Source organism: Mustela nivalis, assembly GCF_964662115.1.
Source record: "Mustela nivalis genome assembly, chromosome: 14".
Classification (NCBI taxonomy): Eukaryota; Metazoa; Chordata; class Mammalia; order Carnivora; family Mustelidae; genus Mustela; species Mustela nivalis.
Window position 1 is genome coordinate 88,772,661 of NC_139033.1, and position 27,219 is coordinate 88,799,879.

Genomic DNA, 27,219 nt, shown 5'->3' on the forward strand with positions numbered 1-27,219 from the left:
AACTTTGAAATTCACATCCCAGTCCAGGTTTTCTGGCTTGCTAGTCTTTGGGAATCTTGGCACCTGGGTGGCCCACTCCAGTCCTAGCTCTGCTCAGTCCCCACAGATAAAGGGGGCTTCCTTAAAGTCCTTTCCCGCAAGGCCACATTCCCCGGCTGATCTCCTCCCGAAGGCCCTCTGGTCCCTGGGCTTCTCAGAAAGTCAGACCCGAAGGTTCCCGTGCCTGTGCCATCACTTTCCTGCTGCGCAATCTCAGGCAAACCTTTGCACCTTCCCAGGCCTCCCTAAGCATGCGGCTATGGGTTGGGGCGTATCCTTCCTAAACAGGGACTGCTGCTAAGGGTGCTGGTGCTCGAGTTTCCTAGGGAATGGGTCATCCCTGTGCGGTCTGCTGGACCTTGTAGGAGCTTTAGGACAGAGGAGAGTCCTCCATCATTCCCAAACCAGGCACCAAGAAAGCATACTGGGACCCAGAGATGCCCCCTGCCCACACACACACAGCCCTGGTTGCTGGTTCTGAAGAAGCCTTGCCCACGAAGGCACTCTGTCTGGAAGTGAAGCAAGGAAGGTTTTCCAGAGGAAGGACATGCAGAACTAGCTCCCAAGGGTGGTCTTGCTCCCAAGGAGCAAGAAGAGAGGGTGCTTCAGTCAGAAATGTGGGCCCTACCCAGGGCCTGAAGGAAGACTGTCCTGATGTCAGCCCTGAACCCTCCTGAATGCCAAAAGGGAACAGGAGCTTAGTTTATTTATGCTCAGCCTTGTTCCCCAAAGGAACTGAGGCAGCTTACAAAACCCAGAAGTCTGAAATGTTACAAAGTGACAGGGGAAGTTGGGTGAAGGGAAAGGATCATGGCAGGAAAGGAAGATGAAGCCAGGAGTCCCCACTTACTGGGCTTGAAGACCCAGAACACCTTCCAGAGGTTAGCCACAAGTCTAGCTCTGAGCTCCCTAATGGCTGAGGAGAAAAGTGAAAGAAGACCCAATTCCCTGACCTAATGTGGGAAGATGAAAATACAACCAGTGCTCTGGAGAAGCACCTTCTGTTGCCATCACCTGCTTCTCTGCCTCTCCTCACTTCAGGGTTAAGCTCCCCTCTCTCCTCCACTTCCCACACTATGCTCCTACAATTCCTGGATCCCATGTGTTCTAGAACCTACTCCTAAAGTAAGATTTCCCCCTCTCCCCACCTCTCCAGTCCTGGTGAGCAGTAATATTAGGAATGCTTGTTGAGAGCTACTGTGACCTGTTGTGTAGCCGGCTCACCAAACTCTGTCCAGCCCTACCTGGATGCGGGCCATCTGATATATTGTTTCATGCTGGACATTTACCTCTGTATGCAGGACAAAAGTGGGAGAGCTCCTCAGAGGAGACCACAGGCTATGTGACCGTCAGGGGCCACCCACTGGCACCCTCCCCCCACCTTGGAAGATCGCCTCCCGGGCCTGTTTTTCTCTCTCAGAGGGAGATAACCAGGATAAAGCTGTAGATTCAATAATCACTAAGCAACAGCTTAGTGAAGGGCCCAGCACATAGTAGGGTCTCAAGCAAAGTATCTGCGTTTGACGGATGCGGAGCCCAGAGGCCCGGCAGTGCGGAGACTCGCCCAAGGTCACACAGCTGGGGCTGTAGATCAGACCAAGGCGGCCCGACTCCCGCGGGCTGGGTTTGTCTGGAGCCAGCTTGCGGGAGCGGTGTTTGGAAGAGCGGATGCGGGCGTGGGCGAGAAGGGACTTCTATTTTGGAGCGGGTGAGAGAAGCGCGGGACACCGAGGGGGCTGGATCCCTCCCTCCGGCTTCCTGCGCCCCAGTCACCTTCCCGCGACCCTTCCCGGGAGGAGCATCCCGGGCGGGTAGTGGGGACCTGGGGAGGGGCGGGCCGGCGGTTACCTCATCGCCGCCTCCGGGAAGCTCCGCTCGCCCGCTCGCTCCCTCGCTCGCTCGCGCCGCTGGCTGGGGCGGCGACTCAGGGCGCCGGAGCGACCGAAGGACAGCGGGACTGAGGCACCGAGAGGCAGCGCCGTCCCCGCGCCCGGACCCGCTGCGGGATCCGCCGCGAGACCCGCGCGGCCAGGAGGTCCGACCCCGGTGCTGGCGCTGCCCGCGGTGCCTCCAGCTCGCGCTGCGGGGCGGAGGCGGTGTCTGCACTGCGCGCGGGGTCTGTTCTCTCCCGAGCTTCGGCACCTGCCGGAGCTGCTCGTTCGTCCTCCGTCGGCCTGCTCGGCTGTCTGCCCTCCGGCCGCCCGCTCCGTCCTCTGGCCCGGCCTCTCCTGGCCCAGGGTGCTCCGGGGGCGGGGGCGTGGGGGGCGATGAGGAGCGCGGGGCCAGGGCGCACCGGGCAGGGCACGCGGGGCGCACGGCGCTGCGCTGGTCCATGAGGGTTTACAACGCTGGGCGCGGCTGGGCGCGCGGGCCATGGGGGGCAGCCTGCGGGTGGCTGTGCTGGGTGCCCCGGGCGTGGGCAAGACGGCCATCATCCGTCAGTTCCTGTTCGGTGATTACCCGGAACGCCACCGGCCCACGGACGGGCCACGCCTCTACCGGCCCGCGGTGCTGCTCGACGGCGCGGTCTATGACCTGAGCATCCGCGACGGCGACGGCGCTCCTCCGGGTCAGAACCCCGGGGGTCCAGAGGTAGCGACTGGGGGACGGGCGGCGCGGGCGGGGGCGTGTGACAGCGTGCGTGTATATGTGGCGGGTGCTTGGTGCACACGTGCATGTCTGCCTTGACAGCCCTGGGGTGCCCAACTGTGTTCATGGATTAAAGGATGAATGTGTCCTGGGGGGTTTGTGTGTGTGTCTCTCCCTGATGGCCTGCTGCTATCCAAGATCAGGCCCCAGGCCCGGCGATTTTGAAAAGAGGGTTTTTCTCATTGGCCTAAAGTGCCTGTATTATTTGCCTGCCTCCGAGGGTGGTTCTGGATCAGTGCATGGCAGACCATGGTCGTGCCTCCCTGCGAGGGAGCATTTTATGCTTGGGGAATTAAGCCGACTCTCAGTGGGGAGAGGATGGGGCCAGACACAGGTGTACTTTCTAGGGCGGTTATTCTCTGCTCCTTTATTCCTGTGACTTGGAGCAAAGAGTTTAGTAATTTGTGCGAATCCCAGGGCAGATTTTGAATTCTTGGAGCTGGATGCCTCTGAGGGGTGAAGAGGAAGGAGCACACAGAATTAAGCAGGGCTTCCTGGAGGCGCTGACGTTTGGGCTGACCCTGGAAGGATGAATGAAATTTTGATTAAAAGAAGTGTCAAAAGCCTGCCAGGTGGAAAGGACAGCATGTGCTTAACCCAACCCCCCACCCCCACCACCCCACCCCCGCCCTGAATGTGTACAGCTGTCCCATCATCAATGGTGTCGGAGGGCCTGGGGAACACGGAGCCTGGGGCTTAAAGGCAGCTGTGGTAAACAGGGAGTGAGGGCCTAAGAGGCCAGCCCTGAGATGAGCTTTGAAAAGCTGGAAGGAGGAAGCTAGGGGGTAGGCAGAGAGGAGGCCGAGAGCGAAGGAGGGCTGGTAAGCAGCTGACTGGCTTCAGACACGGGTTAGAAACTTTTATCCTGGCAACCGTGAGGACAGGAGGCCTAGGGAGCTTGGAGAGAGATGGTGGGGATGGCCGAGGCCTGAGGATGAACTGTGGGTTTAGCATCAAGACCCTTCAGAGGGTCTGGCTGTTGGAGAGTGAGAAAGGGTCTCTGGCAAACTCCGGCCTCCTGCCCCAGGAGTGGCCAGACTCCAAGGACTGGAGCTTGCAGGACACGGACGCCTTCGTGCTCGTCTATGATATCTGCAGCCCGGACAGTTTTGATTACGTGAAGGCGCTACGGCAACGCATCTCGGAGACCAGGTGGGGATACTGCCACAGATGTGTATGGGTGGAGGAGGGGTGCTTTTGCCAGACCGGCCGGGCCTTTGCCCAAGGGGAATGGGTGGGTTCTTCCCTGGTCCTGGCTAGGTCTCTGGTCTGCCAGCTATGCGGTCTTTGGGCCACTCGGGTCTGGTATTCCCTTGGGAGGGGGGCTGTCTCTGGCCACAGGAATGTATATACCCACTGCGGAGGGAGGGGTCTCCGGCGTGGGGCGTCCGGCACACTAGCCCTCGTCCCCATCTGGCCCACAGACCGGCGGGCGCACCCGAGGCTCCCATCCTCGTGGTAGGCAACAAGCGGGACAGGCAGCGGCTGCGCTTCGGGCCTCGGCGCGCCCTGGCCGCCCTGGTGCGCAGGGGCTGGCGCTGCGGCTACCTGGAGTGCTCCGCCAAGTACAATTGGCACGTGCTGCGTCTTTTCCGCGAGCTGCTGCGTTGCGCTTTGGTGCGTGCACGCCCTGCACACCCGGCCCTACGCCTGCAGGGGGCGCTGCATCCAGCGCGCTGCAGCCTCATGTGATTGAACTGGATGTCGACGCCGAAGGTTGGGGGAGGGTGGTTTGATTGGAACAACCGGGTACCCAGATTGGACGAAATTGCCCAACTTCTCTCGGATTGGACAGGACAAGGTCTCCTCCCTGATTGGACGAGGAAACCTCCCACTCAGTCTCCGGGCAACAGGACTTTGAGCTGCATTGGACCCTGCCAGGCCCCCAAGCCACACTGGGCTCCAGCAATCTTTTCTGGGATCTCATTGGGTTACAGTCCCATTGGGTAGAAGGGACTTGGCTGTGGATCTGATTGGAAGCGCTCAGGTTGCTCCTGCGGTTCCACTGGACAGACTATAAAATCACACCTCTCAGGAGGTAATAAAGGGGAAAACGATGGAAGCGCAGCTTGCATTTCTTGGGTGGGCTGCATGGTCTTAAGCTTAGAGGTCGTTGCTCTCTGGCACCTAATACCAGAACCCCAACATGTAAGAAGTGTCCCCCAAGGCCAACCCCAAGAAGCAGACACATGTGGCTGAAACAATACTTTACTGTCAGGCTCTGCAGGGCCACAGGACCGCAGGACGTGTCCTCACTGACCTCCTCTAAGGCAATCAATAATATTAGTAATTAAATAGCAACGCTCATCCCCCAACCGGAATGTACAACAGAGGTCCCATTGTGCCATATGGTCCCAAGGGGTCTGGTCCCATGAGGTCTGGTACCCGAGAGGCAGGGGTGGAGGGGGGGGGCTCCCTGATGCAGAGGGGTTAAGGCCACAAAGGAATAGGATGAGAAGGAGTAGGGGCCTGGGGGGCAGCTGGGCTGGTTCATCACATCCAGGAATCCGGCTCTGCCCTTGGGCTCACAGAGTGCAGGGCATGCCAGGCCCCAGGCTCTGTGGATCCAGACGGGCGGCGAGGGCCCCGAGGCGTGGGGATGCGTGAGGGTTTTCGGTCTGGCTGTGTGTCCATCCGGCCCCGTGCCCAGGTCCTCGGGAGCTCCAGGCCAGCCAAGGGGCTCCCAGGTGCATCTGGTGGGCCCCCCACACCAGGGCAGGGGCTGCCTTCATCGGAAGAGCTGGACAGGACTGGGCCTCGGGGCCCAGGCAGCCCATTGGCCATCCGGCTGGAGTCCCCGGGCTGGCCACACTTGCCACCCAGGACACTGAGGGATGAAGAGGAGGAGCTGGAGGAACAGTAGGCCGAGTCAGGAGCTGGAGGGTCTGGGGCCCGAGCTGGGTCAGAGGCTGGTCCGGCGGGGGTCCCGCCAGCAGCAGCCTCAAGGGCTCGGGCATTGGCCAGGAACTCCTCTTCCAAGCGCCTGAAGAGTTGCTGCTCCTGCTTCGGGTCCAGCTGTAGGGGGGTGCGGAAGACACTGGCCGGTGTGGCGCCCAACTCTGGACTGGGGTTAGAGACCCGGAGAGGCCGGGGCGCTGCAGGGCTGCGAGCCCGGGGAGTCTGGGGGCTGCTCCTGCCTGAGCCCCCACTGACCCTGCCCCGGGGCACCCATGAGTGCTGCCCATCTCGGTCCCTGCGCACCAGCAGCATGGTCTGCTCCTCCCGGCTCTGGCTCCGGGCCCGCCGGGCAGGGCTGGCGGCTGACAGCGGGGCTCCCCGGCCTCCTGGGGCCCCACGGGGCCGCCCCCGATCCAGTCGGTCTCTGGACTGGCTGCGTGGGGGAGGAGGCCGTCTCGGGGAGGATGGGGTGCCTGTGGTCAGCCGCCGGCTGGGTCGCTCCTTCCGGGAGCCAGTGCCTGAGTCTTCACTGCGGACACCAAGGGGGCCACTCTGGGCTGAGGACGCTGAGGAGTCACTGTCCCCGGAGTAGCGGCGGGAGCGGGGATGTGGGGGCAGCTGGTCCCGGGCCCTGGGGCAGCGGAACAAGAGATATCGAGAGATGGGGCATACAGAGACAGTACTGGCATGCAGAAGGGCCCAGAGAGGAAAGGACAAGCAGCCACGTGGTTGGGGGTGGGGAAGACACCTGTGGTGGTGGTGGTGGGTGGGGTGGGGGCTGTCAAGGGCTTCGGTCCTCTTGGGACTTCCAGAGAGAAGTGAGGGACTCTAAGCAGCTTCCGGCAGCCAGGGCCACCCCCCACCCAAGGCAGCGGAAGAAGCCAGGTTCCGAGTTCCCCCTCCCCAGGCCTCTGGCTTCCTGGGCAGGCCAGAGGGAAGCGGGTAGGACTGGCTGCCGCCCAGCCCCCAGGGCCTGCCCCAGCTGTGTTGTTCAGTTGCTTAGGTTGCCATGGAGATAGGAAGCCAGGCCTGCCCCCACCCACGGGAACTTTTCCCAGGGTGTGAGTCACCCTGGAGCACAGGCTCGTTTGTCATCCAGGCCACGGCAGACACCCCCAACCCCCCGACCCCTCACCCCCAGGTCCCCCTGCCTCTCACCTGAGGGTGGTCTCCATTCCCTCCTTTGAGGCCCGTAGGCTAATGGGCATCACTTCTGGCCGGGAGCTCCGGCGCTCACCCCCAGGCACTGGGCTGCCAGCCCTCGGGCTGGGGGTGGGCGACACCCTCTGTGGGGAGAAGGTTCGAGCCCTGGGCTGGGGTGGGCGGTGGGCTGCGGGGGTGAGACAACAGGTGGCCTGTGAAGGGCAGTGCCACAGACAGAGCCCAGCCTACGCATCCCCCCTATGGCCCCGCCACAGGCACTGACCCGAGGACGAGCAGCGGCAAGGGTCATGCTTGTCCAGATAGTGCTCCAGAGTGTCCCAGCCGCCACCCACGCGCACCATCACGTGGCTCCTCAGCACCTGTGGGAGCCCAGTGTGGGCAGGTCACGACCTGTCAGTGGGGGTGGGGGGTGTGACAGCCCACCTTAGGCTGCTGCCTGCAGGGCAGCCCCAGGCTCTTACCCGCACGAAGATGAGGAGACTGGAGTCTCCCACGCGGTACTTGCCCTCCGAGACTTTGATCATGGGAAACTGGTCTGGACAGGTGCAGTAGCCCAAGATCTCCCTCACCTGAGGCCAGAGAGGAGAAGCGGGAGGTCAGGGGTTCAGTCCCTCCTCCTGGGGCCTGATGTCAGCAGCTCCAGGGTCAGGAGGAAGCAGGTCCTTCTGGAGAAAGGGGGCACGGATGGTGTGGCTCCAGACTTGGGTGCAGGCTCTACACTTGACCTTTCACCAACTGCCCTTCCCCTTTGGCTGTTGGAGGTCAGGAAACTGACCAGGAAAGGATGGTGGCCCTGTGGTCAGGCCAGGACGTGGGACCCCAGTGTGGCACCTCCTTCCAGCCCCTGAGCCTGGGGCTATCCTGGGAGCCGTCCTCACTCCCCCTTTACCTACTTCACAGAGAGAGGCTGAGGCCCCACAGGGAGACTGGGTCCATTGGAGAAGGAGGACCATGGGACATGAGTGCAGGGAACCCACGCCACATCAGTGCCACAGACATGTAAGATACACACACCCACCCCAACATGTACACCTAGGCCACATGCCCAGCAAGCACACATTTGCACCCCTCCTGCTCCAGCCCAGGTCAGGAGCTGCCAGGCTGGCTATGTGGGCGGCCCACCTCCCAGCCAACAATGGGGCCAGAGGAAATGAGCAGGTGGAGCTTCTGGTGACCCTGGCCCAAGATAGGACTGGGGTTGGCAGCTTCTGCCCAAGGCCATCCGGCTAACCCCCTCAGGGGTAAGGCACAGCATAGTCCTAACCTTCTGATAAGAAGGACACTCTTGGCCAGGCTGCGGGGGCGTTAGGGATACCTAGGTCCTGAGATAAGCAGGAGGGAGCTGGGGGTACAGTCTGGCAGCTCCCATGTTTTTCTAACAGCAGCTCTGGGCTTGGCTTCTCCACCAGTGATGTACGCAGGGCCACGGGGGGTTGGCAGGGGGGCTGTAGAGCCCTGGGAAGCTTCCCTAGGCCCTCAGTGAGCCTACTGTGTGCCGGGCACCTCCCTCAGAGCCAAGCATCACAGGCACCCACTCAACCTCTAGCTCTGTGATGTGGATCCAAGTGTCTAGTCCTGAAGTACATACAGAAGCGGTCAAATCACACAGCCCCTGGATGAGGGGTATACAGCCTTCTCTGGTGGACGGGGAGCCCTTGAAGTGGAGATCACACAGCGGAGCTCAGATTTCATCCACAACCCAGCAGGGCCATGCGACCTCATCAAGCACTTCTCCCTCCAAGCGGCTGTGCCCGCTCCTTGGGGCCAGATATATAGTTGATGCTCAACGTGTGCACTACCCCATGGGGCAGGCTGTCCCATCCTGGGCACGCGGAGGGGACGTGCACCCTCACGGGCAGACTCACCAGCTCATCAAGGTTGCGCAGGTCGCTGGGTGTCATGCGGGGCCCGCGGGTGGGAGCCCCTGCTGTGGTGGCCGTTTCGGGGGCGTCCTCCTCGGCTGTGCGAGTGTGGGGGGCCGGGGGGGCAGCACGGAGCTCCTGCTCAATCTCCTGTTCAAACTGCACAAGGCGAGGGGCGAGCAGGCCAAGGCGGGCCCCACGCCGTGCCACCTCCAACAGGCACAGCACAACGCTCTTCTCATTCTTCCGAAGCACCAGGTCCTCCGTCTCAAACATGAGCACTTCAGGCACACCCAGCTCTGTTCGGCACCAGCCGATGAATGTGGCTACATTGTCGCGGGCCATGAAAGAGCCGGGCACCACACTGTGTGCCTGGAAGGCCACCCCGCGGGCTGGGCGGGCAACAGCCAAAGCGCGGGCCGCATCGGTGACAGCATTGGCATGTTGGCACAGGGTGGTACCCGTGGCCAGCCCCGTCAGGAAGCCATCGCCACCACTGGGCAGACCCAGGCCATACAAGGCGTTGAGCCACTCGGCCAGGTCCTCCTTCATGGCCTCCACGTAGGCCTCACTCGAGCGGTACGGCCGCACGCTCTTGGCTGCTGAGCCCGCGATGCCCGCCACCGGGTCCGCCATGTCCGGGGCCAGCAGAGTCACGGTGGGTGGGCAGGGATACAGGGCTGCTGTGAGGACCCAGGAAGCCCTCGGTACAGACTAAGCCGCTGACCACCTGTAACTCGCCTGTCATCTCAGGCCAGATGCTTGGTTTTGTGAGCTGGCTGTGAGAAACTTCACTGTACCTCGGTTTCTTCGTCTGTGAAATGGGTACAGTAATAGCACCCTCCTTGCAGGACCTAATGAGATAATTTCTATGAATGACTTAGTATTGAAAGTGTTTGCTATTTCCCTCTGGGAGGTGGGTAACAGGATACTTGACTGAATCCTCCCTCCCTCGCAGGTCCCCACGCATCCTTATTGCCCCACAAGGTAGGTGAAAAGCAGAGCCCTAAAGATGCAGCCCACAGGCGTGGGCCCACAATGGACAGGCAGGACAGTCCAGGAATTCAGGTCCCAACCGCAGGAATTATTAGCTCCATCGCTGAGGGCTGGTACCCGGCCCCTCACCTCTGGGAAGGTCCCAGGTACTCCCACAGCTCTCCTTCCCTAACGACTCTCATTATAACAACGACGTAACAGCAGTAACAGTAACCGCAATGCCCCTGCCTAGGGCTGAGTGTCAGTGATTTTATCTCCATTTTACAGATGAGGAAACTGAGGTACAGAGAGGGTAAGGGCTCGCTCAAGGTCGCAGAGCAATGGGTGGCAAAGCCAGGCCGACCTGAGCCGCGCTTATGCTCCCAAGCGCCATGGGCAGCCCGGGGGCCGAAGACAGGCCCCGCCTCCTCCTGCGAGCCTCCTTAGCGCCGCAGGCCGGGTCCGTGCCGGCCAGGACTCGGAGGAGCCTCCGACAGCCCCGCTGGCCTTCGGGCTTCGGCCCAGAGAGGGTGCGGGGCCGCCCAAGGTCACACAGCCCCGGGGAACGGAGGCCGCGGCTGCCAGGTCCCCGTGAGTGCGCGCCAGGCAGGGGGTACTGGGGGTCCCCGCGCTCACCTGGCTCATCCTGCGGCCTCGGGGAGCATCGCCCCGGCGGGGCCGAGCGGGGCCGGGCCGCCGCAGGGAGGCGCCGCCCGAGCCACAGCGATCCGGTCCCGCGGCTGAGGCCTCCGCACCCGCCCGCCCGCCGTCTCCGCCCCGCCTCCCTGGAATTCGGATCCGGCCCGAGGGGGCGGGCGGGGCCGCGCGCTCTTAAAGGGGCAGCGCTATTCCCGGGCTGGCTAGGGGGACGGAGGGAGGAGCTGGAGTCTCCTGACTGGGGTGGGGGCGGGATCAGGGCCCCCGGGCGCCCCCACCAGCCCGGACGTCCTGTCCCAGCTCAGCCTAGTCCCTACCGTACCTTTCAAAACTGCTTGGTCTCCTGTGGGGAGGTTTGGGCGATTTTAACTGCACTCCATCCCTGGATAGCTGCCTCCTCGGGAGGACCGCACGGCCTGTTCCCAAGACGAACTCAGGAAGCGATAGGGACCGGGGCTGCAAAGTCACCTCCGCCTGGAGGGAACCATCCTAGTTAAGATAAATGAAGCCAGTGTGACTCGGGTGTGAGCTTCCTACCAGCAGGGCGGGCCTCGTGGAGGGGGAAGATAGCCTGTTCTGCCCACCCGTCGTGCCACTCCTTACTGAATACTCATTTTTAACCTTGAGGTTGGGGGAACCCGTTTCTCTGATAAAGACACAGGCTCAGAGGAGTAGGCAGGGGGCTAAGGCCTAGGGATCTCACACCTTGGCCCCTGCCCTTCGGCGAGAGACCCATCCCTAACCACCTGTGGCTGCCCAGGTCAGGCACAGAATTAAGAGGAAAGGAGGATATGAAGTGGCCTGGGTCGGTTTGGCTCCGGAGGGTTAATCGCTGCTGGTTTTTTTTCAAACTGCAGAGGGCCCCGGCTGGGACCTGCGGGAAATCCTGCCCCCTGCTGCTGGCTGGGTGGGGAGGCCAGGCCTGGCTGGGCTGCAGCCCCGCTGGCGGGGCGGGGCCAGCCTGGGGGGAGGCACCACCACCCATAGCCAAGTCTCAGAGCTTTCATAAAGCTCCTACTGTGCACCAGGCTTGCTCTGTGCCCTTGACCTAAACCAGTCAAGTCACCTCTATGAGACACTTTCTTTTGCCTAAACTGGAGCTCAAGAGAGCAGCTGGTGGAGTCTGGGGTTTGAACATGGCTATTATGGGAGTATCCTCATTCAAGTGTCAGGGGCATTTGTGGAGTACCTACTGTGTGCTAGACCTTGTGGTGCCAGGCTGATCACGTACATCATCCCACCGAATCCTCATGACTCAGTGGGCAAACAGCCTAGTGTCTTAGATATCCAAGTGGTACAGGTTCTAATCTACCGTCTCCTTCAGCACCCCTACCCACAAAGAGTGAGGAAGGGGGCTAACTAGTAACAGTAATGGCTGACACTTAAGTGGCAACTACTGTATGCTGGATCTCTTCTGGCACTGGGAACTAAGAGCAAAAGGTGGGAGGCAGACCGAGCCAGCTATCGGGGTTCACAATGTGGTAGGAAGGCAGCCCTAGGACTGAAACAGGGATGAGGCACCAGGGAAGAGAGAGCAATGGAACCAACTGAGGGCCTGGGAGTGTGGGGTGGAATGAGGCTGCAGGTTTTTTTTTTTTTTTTTTTTTTGACAGACAGAGGTCACAAGCAGGCAGAGAGGCAGGCAGAGAGAGAGGAGGAAGCAGGCTCAATCCCAGGACCCTGAGATCATGACCTGAGCTGAAGGCAGAGGCTTAACACACTGAGCCTGCAGGCGCCCCAAGGCTGCAGTTTTAAATCAGTGTTCAGGAAAGAACCTAAGGGAAGGAACAGTGTAGATGGCTAGAAGCAGAGTATTTCATACAGAGGGGACAGCCAGTGTAAAGGCCCTGAGGTGGGCAGGTGGTTGGTGTGTTCAAGAAAGAATAAGGCCTCTGAGGCTGAGATGGAGGGTGGGATGAAAACAGAGATATTGGGAGCAGAGCAAGTAGGGCTTTGTGGGCCATGCCTCTTTGGAGGGACATGGGAGTCATGGAGGGATTTATTGCACGGGAGGGGTGTGACCTGACTTAGGTCTTAACAGGTTCCCTGTGGTTGCTGTGCAGGGATGGAGGAGAGTGGTAGATTCTGGCTGTATCTGAGGGCAGAGCTGATGGGATATGCTGGTGAATTGGGTATGAATGTGTGGACAGAGTCAAGAATGTCTCCCAGATCTGGGACTGCTGATACTTGGGCTGCTGGAGATGGGGGAAAGAGCGAAGTGTGGAAACTAAGTAATTTAGTCCTCAAAATCATCTTTTTTTTTTTTTTTCCTCAAAATAATCTTAGGAGGTGTGATGATTTTATGTGTTCTCATTTTACCACGTGGGGACACTGAGGCCAAGAGAGGGCAAGGGATGTAGTGTGGTCAGCAGCTGTGCAGGAATTAATTCCTGCTTATGTCTACCTTGCTGAACAACAGGGTCCTAGACATAAGAGAGGCCAGATTGAACCCAGGCCCTGGTCTTGGTTTTTGGGTGAGATGGTTAAGCTCTCTGAGCCTCAGTTGTACTATGTGTAAAATGGGACAACAGTAGTAGTCACATCATAGTGTTGTGAAAATGGTATCATCAGTTAGCATTCAGGACAGATGTCTACTATTCCTCTGAGGAAGTGGGAATAAGGGGGTGGGGGCTTGCTGCTCCCTATCTCCCATCCCCCCAGCTGTGACCTGCCATCACAGATGCCCACTCTAGAGCATAGACTCCAACATTCTGATTATAGGACAGGTGGCAGGTGTAGGGCTGACTGGCATAGCTAGACTCTTGGCCCAGGCCGTGGAGGGCCTCAGCTTTGACCCCTTTTGTTGTGTGGTGACCTGTTCTGTTCCTTGCAGGACCAAGGGAAGTCATAGAAACTGCTGGAGGGACAGGAGGTTTGGGCTACAGTTGTTTTGAACCCATTCCCACAGACCCCAGGGGCCACCCTGGTATACAGAAGGTGTGCCTCTAATGCGCTCATGGTCTTGCCCATGGCCAGTGGACACGTGGCTAGATTTCTTGCCTCCACTGCTGGGTGCCAGAGAACTGCGTGCTTGGCCTTGGTTGCAATGGAGGTCAGATGACGGCCATGGAGTCTTCAGGTAAAGCCCTCCCTTGTGGGATTCAGCTCTGGGGCCAGGCAGCTCAGGTGCTGGTTGGGTCCCCTCCAAGCTCTCCAGGTTAGACTGAGCTCGTGAGCTGAGCGCTGATTGAGCAAGTGACCCATGGGGGGCTTTAGGCTCCTATGTTCCCATGTGGGTCCAACCACGACAGCTGCTTGTTCCTGCTCCAGCTATGGGACCCTAAGCTTCCCTGAGCTCCCTCCTGTACCCTCCAGGAGCAAAATCAGGGCCAGAAAGCCCAAGAGGGCCCGCTTTCCAATCTGCCTGTTACACTGCTCATTGCTTGCACTGTGGCCGGCAGCTCCGTCTGTGTGGGACAGGAAAGGTCAGCTCCAGAGCCAGCCACTTGCCCTGAGGTCCTGGTGTCTGGGTGCTTGGCTCCCAGTTGCATCAGCCACTTGCCTCGGTCACTGTCCTGTCTTTGGCCCCACAGCTGCCACAACCTTGGAGCCCCACACTCCTTCCCACGGGGCAGGTGAGCCACTCGTTGCGGTCTGTGTGTGTGGGGCATAGACCCATCTCCCCACTGACTGACTCCTCAGCCTTTTGCCCATAACTGTGGAGTGTAGCCTTGCAGGGCTGTGAGGCTGAGATGGAAATGTTTATTCTGAGTGTGCTCCATCAAGAGCTCCTGGAGAGTTCGGAGCAGGGTGTGGAACGTAAGCAGGACTTCTCCGACTTCTCCCTGCTTCCTGTCCTGCTCCTGCTGGTCGCACCCCTGCTTTTCCTCCTCCTTCAGCTCCACGGGCACTAAGCAACTTTGTGCAACCCTTTGAGACAGGGCTTGGAACTCAGGCTGCCTGAGGTCCTCCGAGGCCAGTGTGGTCCATACATTTCTTTTGGCTGAGAGGAATCATTCCTTCTGACATAAACGCCTCTCGCAGGACTATTTAGTGCTGGTGACAAGCCCCTCTTGAGGCCGGGCCGAGAGCCACTCTGGGGCAGCCTCAAGTTCCAGGCAGGGGGTAGGTAATGCTGGCCACGTGTGATGGTTGTGCCGTGGCTCCCACAGAGGGCCGCCTTGTCATCCCTTGGCATGGGCTGTGGGCTGGGTGGTGGCTGATCCCTACCCAGAGCTGCCAGAGCCCCCAGCTTCTCAGACACGGGACACCTGCGTGCAGGGAGCACAGGCCCGGATGCCTCAGCCTCCACTGGCCAGTTCCACCGCCTCATCCAGGACAGAGGGGTGGACTCCTACCTCAAAGACTTCTCGGGAAGTCAGTGTGGCGAGGTGGTGCTTGGCACCACACAAGAGCCCAGGGATGTTGTGGTTAGATTTGGGCCTCAGGGTGTGCACCTGGGCTCTGACACTCCGATGCCTGCCAAGGCTGAGGTGGGAGCCTCCTGGGCCCCTTGGAGGAACAGCACTGGCCTGTGTGGCCAGAGTCCAGCCACCAAGGCTGAGTGGGGCAGCTGAGGTCACATGATACTCGTAGATCATGGCGAGTGTGCTGGAAGGCCTTGGTGAGTTGTAAGAGAAGAGTCTAGAAGTAACTTGGGCTTTGTGAGGCAAGGGCTGGAGGGGCCAAGGGAAGCGGGGAGCCCCACACGGGGCAGCAGAGGAGAGGTGGGAGGTGCTGGTGACTTAACACTGTACAGGGTTTTGATGAGAGCCCGCTGGGTTGGGTCGGGGGCTGGGGCAACACGAGAGAACAGAGGCCAGGACGATGGTGAGGCTCCAGGCGTCCCCCATTTGCTGAGTTGGGCTGGAGGAAGGCGCCGGCTCTAGCCCTTCTGCAAGCCCGTCAGCCCCTCGAAAGGAGCTGGTATCTAGGAGGATGTCAGCCAGGCACTGAGAGTCAGAGGAGGCCTTCCTACCTTTCGAGGTCAGGGAGGGGGTGCAGTAGCCACCAGAGGGTCCAGGAGGGACCACTGATTTGGCAACACAGTAACTGGGGACTTTGAGAACTATTGTAAAAGCAAAAGAAGACTGACAAATGGCTTGGTATCTAGAGGGGCTGATGAAGGGTTTCCTGAAGGTGGGAAAGCAATGCCTGTTCTTGAGAAAGGACTTGTCAGTGTAAAAGATGAAGCCACAGAGATGTCACACATTTGCTGAGGAGGGCTGGGATAGTGCCCAGGACCTGTCCTGGTCTGCCTCAGGAATAGAGGTGAGTAGCGAGCAAACCCTACGGACAGCAGGGTGGCTGTGAGTAGGGAGGGGTACACGGGCTCCTTGGAGCCTTCCCAAGGCCTTGCTCTCGTGGACCAGGGGATGGAGAAGAAATCGTTATTCCAAATTCTTCTTGTGCCGTCCTCTGGCAAAGGTGACCATCTCTCCTTGAATCTTCAGACATTAGCTGGTTTCACTTTTTATCATTTTTTTTTTAGAAGATTTTATTTGTCAGAGAGAGAGAGTGAGCACAGGCAGACAGAGTGGCAGAGGGAGCAGCAGGCTCTCTACGGAGCAAGGAGCCCGATGCAGGACTCAATCCCAGGATGCTGGGATCGTGACCTGAGCTCAAAGCAGCCGCCTAACCAACTGAGCCACCCAGGCGTCCCAACTTTTTATCATTCTTTAAGCTTTGAAAAGTCAGAATAAGATACAATTTCATACATGTGGACTTTTGAAATACGGACTAGTATCAAGTTATGCTGAGAGCTGTGGCTGCGACTTGAGGAGGCAGCGGTTCCATGGGACTCCCCCCACAGCTTGAGCTCTCCACTTCCGAGCTAGGTGTCCTAGTTGCCAATAACTGATTTCCCTGTCCCTGGCTGCCATTCAGGACTGTGTGTGCAGCCCTGCCCTAGCTGGTCTTTGCTGATGGGGTCTGCTAAGGCCTGCATTTCTTCCTGAGCATCTGGTCAACTACTGACTTATTTGCAGACTGGGTTACATATAGTTGCTTACTTGGAAAACCTCTCTTCCCAGGAAGGCATGGTGGGGCCTCAAACTGGATGCTGGGAATCACCCTTAAATCTACTGGCCCGGACCTAAAGAGTCTTCACACAAATCCAGGAAAAGGCAAGACTGATGAAAAAGGCCCAGATGTTTTAGGGTCTGAGGCTCTTCTCATCTTCTCCATTATTTCAGAAACACGCTCATGAGAAAAGCCCTGGCTTCTGACCTCACACAAGGCAGCCAGGGATGGCTGAACAGTGGCCTCTATTCAACCACGTTCACAAATGCTGACCCTAGAACATCAAGAAAATGTCACATCACGGAGTGGGAAGTGAAAACAGTTCCCATTAGCGGTCACTGAAGCAGACTTCGTTCTGAAGCCTGTGGAGCCTGACTCGGAACACCCACGACAGCCCAACAGTGGCCTAGAAGCCACAGTTACCCACGGTGTGGGGCATTACACAAAGCTACTCCCGGCGAATGAGCTGGACCTGGGCTGGATATCCCCATGGTGAGGGGGGACTCCGCAGCCCCCGTTTCCTTGCTAGCAGCACCACACCCGACATGGTGCCATCCTGACCATTATGGGTTTCCCTTCCCAGGACAGTGGAAGGAGCAGTTACGTGGCAGCTCGGGGCCCACTCCACGACTTGCAGCGACTGTGCAACAGAGGCTGAGAAGGATGACTGTTTATAAACATTTGGAATTTTATTTAAAAAAAAAAAAAAAAAAAAACAAAAACATCACAACCATGAACATTGTTACAGTTAGAGGCCCTCTTGGTTCTCCACAATGATACTGAGCATGCTCACAAGGGGTTCCCATTATTTAGTCTTAGTTAAACAACCATCTTTAAAAGAAGGAAAAAAAAAAAAAAACTCGGCACACTACCATTTAACTTGTTTTAATGTTTCTTCACAAATGGTGAAAAATACTAAAGTACAGACAAGGAATAATCATAATGTTGTGGCCAACATTATAAATATGGAATTATAAATTTAAAACATTTTCTGGTTTAAAAAATAAATCTGGTAGTCAATGCAGCTCTGCGGGGTCTCTGCGTCTAGTAGGGCCGGTCTCTGCGTTCCTGACGGTGCTCGCCTCTGTAAGTCCAAAAGGGGTGAGGGGTGAAAAGGGGGAAAGGAGAGGGTGCGTCCCGTCACCTCCCAGCGGAGCCCAGCCTGTTCCAGGTCAGCCGGGTAGGGCCTGCCACCTCCTCGCGCCCTGGAGCCCGCAGCTGGTTCACACCAGCACGTACTTATCCATTTTTCCAGGTCCTCCGCGCCCGCCTCTTCTTCCTCCCATCTGTTCCATCAAAGGTCCAGGGGGTCCGCCGGGGCCACCCCGTCTTCCTCCACCAAAACCGCCTCGGTCCATGCCCCGGCCACCACGGAAGCCCCCTCTGTCTCCACCACGGCCACCTCTGAACATCCCACCGGGACCACCACGGTCCATGAGGCCGCCTCTTCCGCCCCGCATTCCACCAGGGCCACCTCTGCCACGGTCACCGCCTGGAGAAGGAGGACAGATCAACAGCAGGACAGGGAGGACGGGGGCTGCTATGGATGTGCCTCAGAGGCTGCTCAGATCTGCCGCCTTCTCCCAGAGCAAAGACCAGATGCTTTACTAGGTCTGAGGGTCCGGGGCACTTCAGAAGGGACGCTGGAGCCTCAGGGGCTCCAGCTCCAAGACTACACTTCTGGAGACCCCCAACCTAGCTGTGAGCCCATCACGGTAACACATGAGGTTTGGAACCAAGATGCTGAGGGGATGCTCCCCAAACCTGTACTTACCAGGAGGTGGAAAGGGTGGTGGAAGGAAGCCTTCAGGCTTCGGGGCCTTACACTGGTTGCATTCTGTTCTCCAGGCAAAGTTCTGGTTTCCACAACCCCTGCATAAAATTTTATCACAACAGAAATCACTAACGAACGAAAGCCATGAAGCAAAGCAAACGTGAGCAGGCACACACTGTATCCACCAGCACGAACACTGGAGCCTGGTCAAACACCACTGAGAGATCTGCTGACAGAAAAGGCTTTAGAGCCACAGCCTCAGACAGCAACAAACCCCAAAGACCGGTGTATGATCCAGAAAATGTTTGCACAACCATGTACACGGGGACCTCAGGAGTCCAGCAGAACCGTGACTTCCTTCAGAAGGCTCTGAAGATGGACTGATTTGGCCACCCACCCACCCCACGACCGAGCAATCAGGTGAAAGTTATCCCTAATACAACTCGAGACAGAATCCAACTGTCCTCCTCTCCAGAATGGGAATGGGTGGGACACAGGGTGACTTCACGAGCACAGGGTATCAATTTGTCAAGAGAAGTACATACGGATTGGGGCACTGCCAGTCTCCAGCTCGGTGCTGGACATTTCCTCCTCCTGATGGGTTCCCTCGGGAACCCCGGGGCCCTCTTGGGGGAAAGCCACCTCTGTCTCCTCCACGGCCTCCCATGCGACCCATGGGGCCCCCAGGACCTCCTGGGCCCCCTGGACCTGCAATAGGAAAGAACCAGTCACTTCTGCACAGCACCAGATTTGCTGCAGGGGACATCTTTTAAGGGAATTCACACAGATCACAGCTGTCACTGTCCCTTCATTTGCCCCAGACTTTTCTGCAGGCCCAAGGACCCAGCTTTGAGCCTTCTGTGCATATCACTTTAGCTAGCTCCCACAACCTGTGAGGGAAAGGCATTCTCATGCAGAAAGACCCAAGCAGAATAAATAAATGGCACCTGATGACCCCAAGGCAGAGTGGTTCCCAGGCATTCCAGTCCCCCTTAAGCAAGAAATCCCTGTTCTTCTCTTCCTTTCATTCCTGACTTTTAACTGTCAGCCTTTAGCTGTTCAGTATTGATTCTACATTGACTTTTTAGTATTTCTAAGGGGCCTGTCTATACTCTGGAAATCAAGTTTCTCGAAGACAAGTGTAAAAAACCACAGAGCAACAGAGCAGTGGCCCGGGGAGGGTGTGTGGTAAACACCTGCACGGAGGGGCGGCGGCATCCCTCTGCCCTCACGGGGCGGCATGCCACCCCGCAGGCTGTTCATTGGAGGCTTCTTCCGAGCAAGAGACACCTTAAGTTTGCTCCCTTGAAAATCTTTCCCTGGAACCAGAGAAGAGAACACCAATTACTCCCCATCTACAACTCTCTTCCCTCGAGGGACTGGGCAAGGCTGGGTCACTCCTCGTTCCCCAGCTCCACCACACCGTCACCCTCAACACCCCCCAACCCCATATAGCATGTGCCCCACCCACAACCTTCTCGATCTTTGCTTAGGCCACAAAACATTTTCAAGATACGTCAAAACTCCTTTACCCTAGGGGGGGGAAGTAAGCCAGGGGAAGGCCGAGTGCACGGCACCCTTGCCCCACAAAGGATGAGAAGTAGGGACAAGAGTATAAAGTGGCCAAGAGATAAGAGCCAGGACCTGTCCAATGACATTTTCAAGTTGGTTTTGTCTGCACTGAATTTCTGGAATCAATGCCAAGGCCAAATACGGATATATTTAAACTCAAATGTATACTGGATTTTTTTGGGGTGATCTGTACCTTCTGATACTTGTGCTTAGAGAAGTATTTACATTTTTAAGGTGGATCTGTAATCATGACTCAAAATAAGGGATCTCCTAATCCAGAGCCAGCAACAGGGCTCTCCCACTGCAGAAGCGAGCCAGGCCCAGTGCTGCCCAACAGTCAGCCAGTACAGTACTGTGCTTCCCCAGTACAGAGAGAGGGTCTTCCTGCTCCTTTGGCTCTCAGGTTCCTCCTTTCTGCTATGTGCATCTGTTCCATCTCCAAAACCACTTCTGAGAATGCTATTCTAATAGAATGACAAACACCAGCCAGCAAGACCCTTGTTTCACCTGCGGTTGACAAGGGCAGCATGTGCTACAAGAGCCTTCATGTGCCCCAGGATGTGAAGTTAAGAACTTAAGTGAGTTAAGAAGGCCAGTGAGCGCCCCCTGTTGACTCTAGGGCTCCTACCATCAAACCACTCCACAGCGGCCTTGGCAGTTGGTGGGTCTTCATAGGACACTGTAGCGTCACCTTTGGGCTTTCCTGTTTCCTTGTCCAAGTAGATATGAATCATGGGTTGTCCGGTTCTCTTGTTCATCTAGGCATAAAATAGAGTTAGGCTGTGACCAGAAACACACTGCTTTTTGGGAGAAATTCAGAGAAGTTCCTTGAATTGTCAAAAGTGTCAAAAGCAGTAATTTTCCAGATACACATTCACAGTAGGATGTTAGTTTATCTCCAAGTAGTGGCATTATTTCCTAAATTGCCACAACAAATATACGTGTGATTTTTTCCTCTTAGGTGTAGGTGTCATGAAAATCAAAACAGACCTAAAGTTCCAAAGTATGTAAGTGAACAGCGTGCTTCCCATTGCTTCCCTAGTTGTCACCTCCTGGTGCCCTTGTACCTGACCCAACATGTTCTGTGCCCTAACAGGCACCCAGTGACAACAGCCACATCTTTTTTTTTTTTTTTTTAAAGATTTTATTTATTTATTTGATGGAGAGAGAGATCACAAGCAGGCAGAGAGGCAGGCAGAGAGAGAGGGAGAAGTAGGCTCCCCCGCTGAGCAGGGAGCCCGATGCGGGGCTCGATCCCAGGACCCTGAGATCATGACCTGAGCCGAAGGCAGAGGCTTAACCCACTGAGCCACCCAGGCGCCCCCAAAGGCCACATCTTAAGAGGCAGTCAGGCTTTGATGCCAGCACACAATCCATGTCTCGCATAAAGTAAAAATCACCCTTAAATCAGTAAGTACTGATACAGGGTTGTGAGTGTGCTAGAAGCATTCTTAAGTCTAACACAGCCAATTTTTCCTCCAGAGGTAGAACACACTACTCATTAGCATTGCAGCTGAACACCAGACATAACTTGCTTAAATTCAGGAGCAAAACAGTATAGAAGAATATGGTCTCATCTGTTTTCTGCATTTAAAGTGCCTATGATCAAAGCCTAATCTATACATGTTTGTTTATATAACACCTAGAGACACCTGAGAGTAGTGATTTATAGGCCAATTTTTTTTTTTTAAGATTTTATTTATTTATTTGTAAGAGAGAGAGAGAGTGAGAGTGAGCACAGGCAGACAGAGTGGAAGGCAGAGTCAGAGGAAGAAGCAGGCTCCCTGTGGAGCAAGTAGCCTGATGTGGGACTCGACCCCAGGACGCTGGGATCATGACCTGAGCCGAAGGCAGCTGCTTAACCAACTGAGCCACCCAGGTGTCCCAAGGCCAATTTTTTTTTTAAAGAAAGCTAACATTTATAAGACACGTATTAACACCTACGTTTTTATAAATGACATATAGAGACTGAAAAAAATAGGCAAAATAGACAGTATGAATGATGGGGCTATGTATTTTTAAAATCTCCTCTATGGGGCGCCTGGGTGGCTCAGTGGGTTAAAGCCTCTGTCTTTGGCTCGGGTCATGATCCCAAGGTCCTGGGATTGAGCCCTACATCAGGCTCTCTGCTCAGCAGGAAGCCTGCTTCCTCCTTTACTCTCTCTCTGCTTGCCTCCCTGCCTACTTGTGATCTCTGTCAAATAAATAAATAAAATCTTCAAAAAAAAAAAACCACCCCACACCAAAACTCCTTTATTTTACAAAACTGACAGTATAGGCTCTTTTCTTAACTAGGAAAACCCCCACATACCTGCATAAACAACGTATCATATAACATCACAAGTAGAGAGAGAGATCTTCATTATGCAACTCATAAGCTCTACCCAAACCAAATCTCTTTCTATATAAATCTCACTTGAAAAATCTCATTTGAAAAAGACCATAGTTAACAACTGAAAAAAATCTAAAAAATAAAACTAAAACAGCTGGATGGCTCAGGAAGTTATGTATCTGCCTTTAGCTCAGGTCATGATCTCGGGGTCCTGGTATCGAGGCCCACGTACCATTCCCTGCTCAGCCTGCTTCTCTCTCCCTTTGCCTCTCCCCCCAGCTCCTGCTCACCCCCAATTCATAAAGATAAACTCTTTTTCTAAGACTTAGAGAAAGAGAAAGGGGAGGGGGGTCAGAGGGAGAAGCAGACTCCCTGCTGATCAGGGAGCCCTGATGCAGGACTCAATCCCAGGACTCCAGATCATGACCTGAGCCCAAGGCAGTTACTTAACCAATTTAGCCACCCAGGCACCCCAGATAAAATCTTAAAAAAAGGAAACAAAAACACCCAAAAACAAAACTAATAAAAGACTTCCAAGAACTATAAGGAGATGGTCTTTAGTAAAAACCTAAGTAAATGGGCATATGATACTCATGGAAATAACTACTATTATAAAAATGTCAATTCTCCTCAAACTACCTTACAGATTTAATAAATACTCAGTTGGTTTTTTTTTTTTTAAAGATTTTATTTATTTGACAGAGAGAGATCACAAGTAGATGGAGAGGAAGGCAGAGAGAGAGAGAGAGAGAGAGAGGGGGGGGGGGGAAGCAAGCTCCCTGCTGAGCAGAAAGCCCGATGCGGGACTCGATCCCAGGACCCTGAGATCATGACCTGAGCCGAAGGCAGCGGCTTAACCCACTGAGCCACCCAGGTACCCGGTTTTTTCTTTCTTTCTTTCTTTTTTTTAAATTTATTTGACAGAGCGAGAGATCAACAAGTAGGCAGAAAGAGAGAGAGAGGAGAAAGCAGGCTTCCCGATGAGTAGAGCCCGAAGCGGGGCTCCATCCCAGGACCCTGGGATCATGACCTGAGCGGAAGGCAGAGGCTTAACCCACTGAGCCACCCAGGTGCCCCTAAGTTGGGGTTTTTAAAGAACTTTGTAAGTGGAATTCTAAATGCATATAGAAGAGCCAGGAGTAAATAGCAAAGCATTCCTGAGGGGAAAGGACAAAACAGAATAATCTGCTTTACTATAGATATCAATACTTAGCATAAAAATAGCTGCGCTAGGGTTGCCTCGGTGGCTCAGTGGGTTAAAGCCTCTGCCTTTGGCTCAGGTCATGATCCCAGGGTCCTGGGATGGAGCCCCACATGGGCTTTCTGCTTGGCAGGGAGCCTGCTTCTCCCCTCTCTCTCTCTGCCGGCCTCTCTGCCTACTTGTGATCTCTGCCTGTCAAATAAATAAATAAATAAATTCTAAAAAAAAAAAAATTAAAAGTTAAAAAAAAAAAAAAAAAAAAAAAAGCTGCACTATTAGTGCTGGACCATACAAATTAAAGTACAAAAGACCATCAGAAATAGATCCAGGCCTCCCTCCCAAACAAACAAACAAACAAATAAAATCTTAGAAAAAGGGTGGGGAGTTATGCGTCGGTTGCTCAGTCAGTTGAGTATCTGCCTTTAGCCCAGGCCATGATTCCAGAGTCCTGAGATCAAGCCCTGCATTGGCCTCCCTCTTCAGCAGTGAGCCTGCTGCTTTCTCTCCCTCTGCTTGTTCTGTCAAATGAAATAAAATCTTAAAGAAAAGAAAAAATGTAATAGATCCAGTACGAATGGAACTTTATGTGACAGATATATACTGTCAAGGAAAGGATGGATCTTTCAATAAATGTTGTTGGAACAGAAGGTCTTACAAACAGAAAGACACAAACCAGTAAGGAAAAGGCTGGTAAGCTCAATGATATTAACAGCTTCTTCTATTCTTCAAAAGAATACACTGGCAGTATTAGCCAAGGACCAGCCTTCAGGAACTATAAGGAACTCTATGTAGGAGCAGCTCAGATGGTTGAGCATCTGCACCTGACTCTTAATTTTGGCTCAGGTAATGATCTCAGGGTTCTGAGATCAAAGCCAGCATTGGGACCTGCACTGAGTGTGCAGCCTGCTTGGGATTCTCTCCTTCTTCCTCTGCCCCTACCCCCTGCTCTCTCTCAAAAAGAAAATTAGATTAAATTTAAAAGAAGTTCTTTATAAAATAAAGTCCTTTTTTTTTTTTTTAAAGATTTTATTTCTCTCTTTGACAAGCAGAGATCACAAGTAGGCAGAGAAGCGGGCAGAGAGAGAGAAGGGGAAGTAGGCTCCTCGCTGAGCAGAGAGCCCGATGCAGGGCTCGATCCCAGGACCCTGAGATCATGACCTGAGCTGAAAGCAGAGGTTTAAAACCTGCTGAACCACCCAGGTGCCCCTAAAATAAATACTTTAAGGAACTATTATGTAAAACAAGAAATGACAACTCAATGAAGAACAATTACAAGACTAACAGGCATTTCACAGAAGGCAGCTTGCAACTAGAACATTAGTAGTAGGGTGACAGGCATTAAGGAGGTCACATGATGTGTTGAGCACTGGGTGCAACTTATAAATTATTGAATGCTACATCTAAAACTAATGATGTTGTGAGATAGGTGTATGTACCTGCACACATTTGCATCCATTAATTCAGTCTAACTCAATCTAAATTAAAAAGTTAAAGCAACAACAACAAAAAAAACCAAAAAATACCAATCATCATCAGGAACTAGGGAAAAAGGAAATTAAAATGACATTTCCTGGGCATGTGGGTGGCTCAGTCAGTTAAGCTCAGGTCACGATATCAGGATCAGGAGATGGGAGTATTGCATCGGGCTCCATGTTCAGCAGCAGTATGCTTGTCCCTCTCCCTTGGTTGTGCTCATGTTCTTGGTCAAATAAATGAAATCTTATGAACAAAACCCCCCACCACATTTCCATTTTCCTCCAGCAGACTGGAATTAAGATAAAATTTCAGGTGACTCCCAGCAGCAGTGAAGATGTGGTGAATGCGGTCTCAGGAATGCTAGTGACATCCACTAAGTTGCTCAGTCATACTATCAGCTTACGAAATCGAACATGCACACAGCTTTAGAACCAGCAATTCTATACTGGGTACAGTCGATCCTCATTATTTGTGAATTCAGTATCTGCAAATCTGCCTAACTCATTAAAATTTGTAACTTCAGAATCAATGCTTGTATACTCATGGACATGTACAGAGTGCCAAACATTTAAGTTGTCTGACGCACCTGGTCCAGTGGAGTTAAAATGACATATACTTCCCCCACCCCTCAGTCCAGCTTCCTCTAGAGATGACCAGGGGATAGAGACTGTGGGGACAGGGCAGTGGTGCAAGAAGTTCTGGCCCTGGGGGTGGATGAATGTGTATGTCAACTCAGGCAAATCACTGGACACTTCAGAACCTCATTTTCTCTTTGTAAGAGAAAACAGATATACAGAGGAAGTTGTTTTTAAAATTTAGGGTTATAATGTGAGATATGTGTATGTACCTGCACATATTTGCATCCATTAATTCAGTCTTTGTAGTGACTTGACAGAACTACTGCAAATAACAAGAACCGACTGTACAGTGGGGCCTGGGTGGCTCAGTTGGCTAAGTGTCTGCCTTCAGCTCAGGACATGATCCTAGGGTCTTAGGACTGAGCCCCACATTGGGCTCCCTGCTCTGTACCTGCTTCCTCCTCTTCCACTCACCCTACTTGTGTTCCCTTTATTGCTGTTAAAAAAAAAAAAAAAAAAGAAGAAGAAGAAGAAAAGAACCAACTGTACACACACTAGACACACTACTGTCCTGTGCCCCAGGAGACGTTGTACAAGAGTATTCACTGCAGCACAGGCTCCACACCACAAACTTAGAAATAACCCAAAAGTCTATTACAGAATATATGAGTTACTCGTGATGTACTTATAAACAAAATATAGGATTCCCAAACTTTTGAGTTTTTTTTTTTTTTTTAAAGATTTTTATTTGACAGACAGAGATCTCAAGTAGGCAGAGAGGCAGACAGAGAGAGAGGAAGGGTGCCAGGTGCCCCAAACTTTGAGTTTCTGACCTGAGGACCCCTGATCCCCCTTCCCAAGAGCTCAGTTTCTCTTAGTTATCCTAATAAGAACCCAAGTTTCCCACTGTACATGAACTACAACAGTTCATACCTGTTCACTCCTAGTATATTCCCAGAATAGCAGTCCCTCATAGTAGTGTTTAATAAACATTCTCCAAGGGGCACCTGGATGGCTCAGTGGGTTAAAGCCTCTGCCTTCGGCTCAGGTCACGATCCCGGGGTCCTGGGATCGAGCCCCGCGTCGGGCTCTCTGCTCGGCAGGGAGCCTGCTTCCCCTGCCACCCCTCTGTCTGCCTCTCTGCCTACTTATGATCTCTGTCAAGTATATAAATAAAATCTTAAAACAAAACCCATTTGTTGTAATCTGTACTTCACAAAAAAGTGTCCGTGTAGTATATATATATATTTTTAAAGATTTTATTTATTCATTTGACAGACACAGATCACAAGCAGGCAGAGAGAGAGAGAAAGGGAAGCAGGCTCCCCACCAAGCAGGAAGCTGGACATGGGGCTCGATCCCAGGACCCCGGGATCATGACCTGAGCAGAAGGCAGAGGCTTCAACCCACTGAGCCACCCAGGCGCCCCCACTGTAAGTATTCTTTTTTTTTTTTTTAAAGATTTTATTTATTTATTTGACAGAGAGAGATCACAAGTAGGCAGAGAGGCAGGCAGAGAGAGAGAGAGAGAGGAGGAAGCAGGCTCCCCGCTGAGCAGAGAGCCCGATGCGGGACTCGATCCCAGGACCCCGAGATCATGACCTGAGCCGAAAGCAGCGGCTTAACCCACTGAGCCACCCAGGCGCCCCCCCACTGTAAGTATTCTTATAATAAGCCGACAATGATAAAGGATGGAATTGTTTTTTTTTTATTTTTTATTTATTTATTTGACAGAGATCACAAGTAGGCAGAGAGGCAGGCAGAGAGAGAGAGAGAGAGGAGGAAGCAGGCTCCCCACTGAGCAGAGAGCCCTATGCGGGGCTCGATCCCAGGACCCTGAGATCATGACCTGAGCCGAAGGCAGCAGCTTAACCCACTGAGCCACCCAGGCACCCAAGGATGGAATTGTTTTTTTAAAGCAACCTTCATTTTTCCTTTTTTTAAAAAAATATTTGAGGGGTGCCTGGGTGGCTCAGTGGGTTAAAGCCTCTGCCTTTGGCCCAGGGTCCTGGGATCAAGCCCCACACCGGGCTCTCTGCCCCGCAGGGAGTCTGCTTCCCTCTCTCTCTGCCTGCCTCTCT

The 27,219-nt window shown here is 54.4% G+C and overlaps 3 protein-coding genes across 18 annotated transcripts in view; 1 reads left to right on the plus strand and 2 right to left on the minus strand.

The window, feature by feature from the left end:
• The first annotated feature begins 1,812 nt into the window (after window positions 1-1,812).
• RASL10A (RAS like family 10 member A) lies at window positions 1,813-4,750 on the plus strand. Its single transcript, XM_082698904.1, has 3 exons — window positions 1,813-2,631; window positions 3,716-3,840; window positions 4,113-4,750. The coding sequence occupies exons 1-3, from the start codon at window positions 2,413-2,415 to the stop codon at window positions 4,378-4,380; spliced, it is 612 nt and encodes a 203-aa protein (XP_082555030.1). The 5' UTR covers window positions 1,813-2,412; the 3' UTR covers window positions 4,381-4,750.
• Window positions 4,751-4,880: 130 nt separating this feature from the next.
• On the minus strand, window positions 4,881-10,628 carry GAS2L1 (growth arrest specific 2 like 1). The gene is made up of 7 exons (XM_082698048.1): window positions 10,567-10,628; window positions 10,224-10,447; window positions 8,616-9,466; window positions 7,212-7,319; window positions 7,013-7,109; window positions 6,745-6,916; window positions 4,881-6,217 (listed from the first exon to the last, which is right to left on the minus strand). Exons 3-7 carry the CDS (start codon window positions 9,246-9,248, stop codon window positions 5,182-5,184), a joined length of 2,046 nt encoding a protein of 681 aa, XP_082554174.1. The 5' UTR covers window positions 9,249-9,466; window positions 10,224-10,447; window positions 10,567-10,628; the 3' UTR covers window positions 4,881-5,181.
• A 6,241-nt stretch (window positions 10,629-16,869) lies between these two features.
• Window positions 16,870-27,219, minus strand: part of EWSR1 (EWS RNA binding protein 1) — a 31,102-nt gene continuing 20,752 nt past the window's right edge. For all 16 annotated transcript variants that reach the window (XM_082698056.1, XM_082698055.1, XM_082698068.1 and 13 more), the window contains 6 exons: window positions 20,180-20,309; window positions 19,176-19,298; window positions 18,525-18,687; window positions 17,980-18,077; window positions 17,445-17,697; window positions 16,870-17,289 (listed from right to left, as the gene is read on the minus strand). In XM_082698056.1, the coding sequence (XP_082554182.1) occupies window positions 17,250-17,289; window positions 17,445-17,697; window positions 17,980-18,077; window positions 18,525-18,687; window positions 19,176-19,298; window positions 20,180-20,309 (807 nt within the window). In that variant the 3' untranslated portion in view covers window positions 16,870-17,249. The remainder of the gene's footprint in view (window positions 17,290-17,444; window positions 17,698-17,979; window positions 18,078-18,524; window positions 18,688-19,175; window positions 19,299-20,179; window positions 20,310-27,219) is intronic.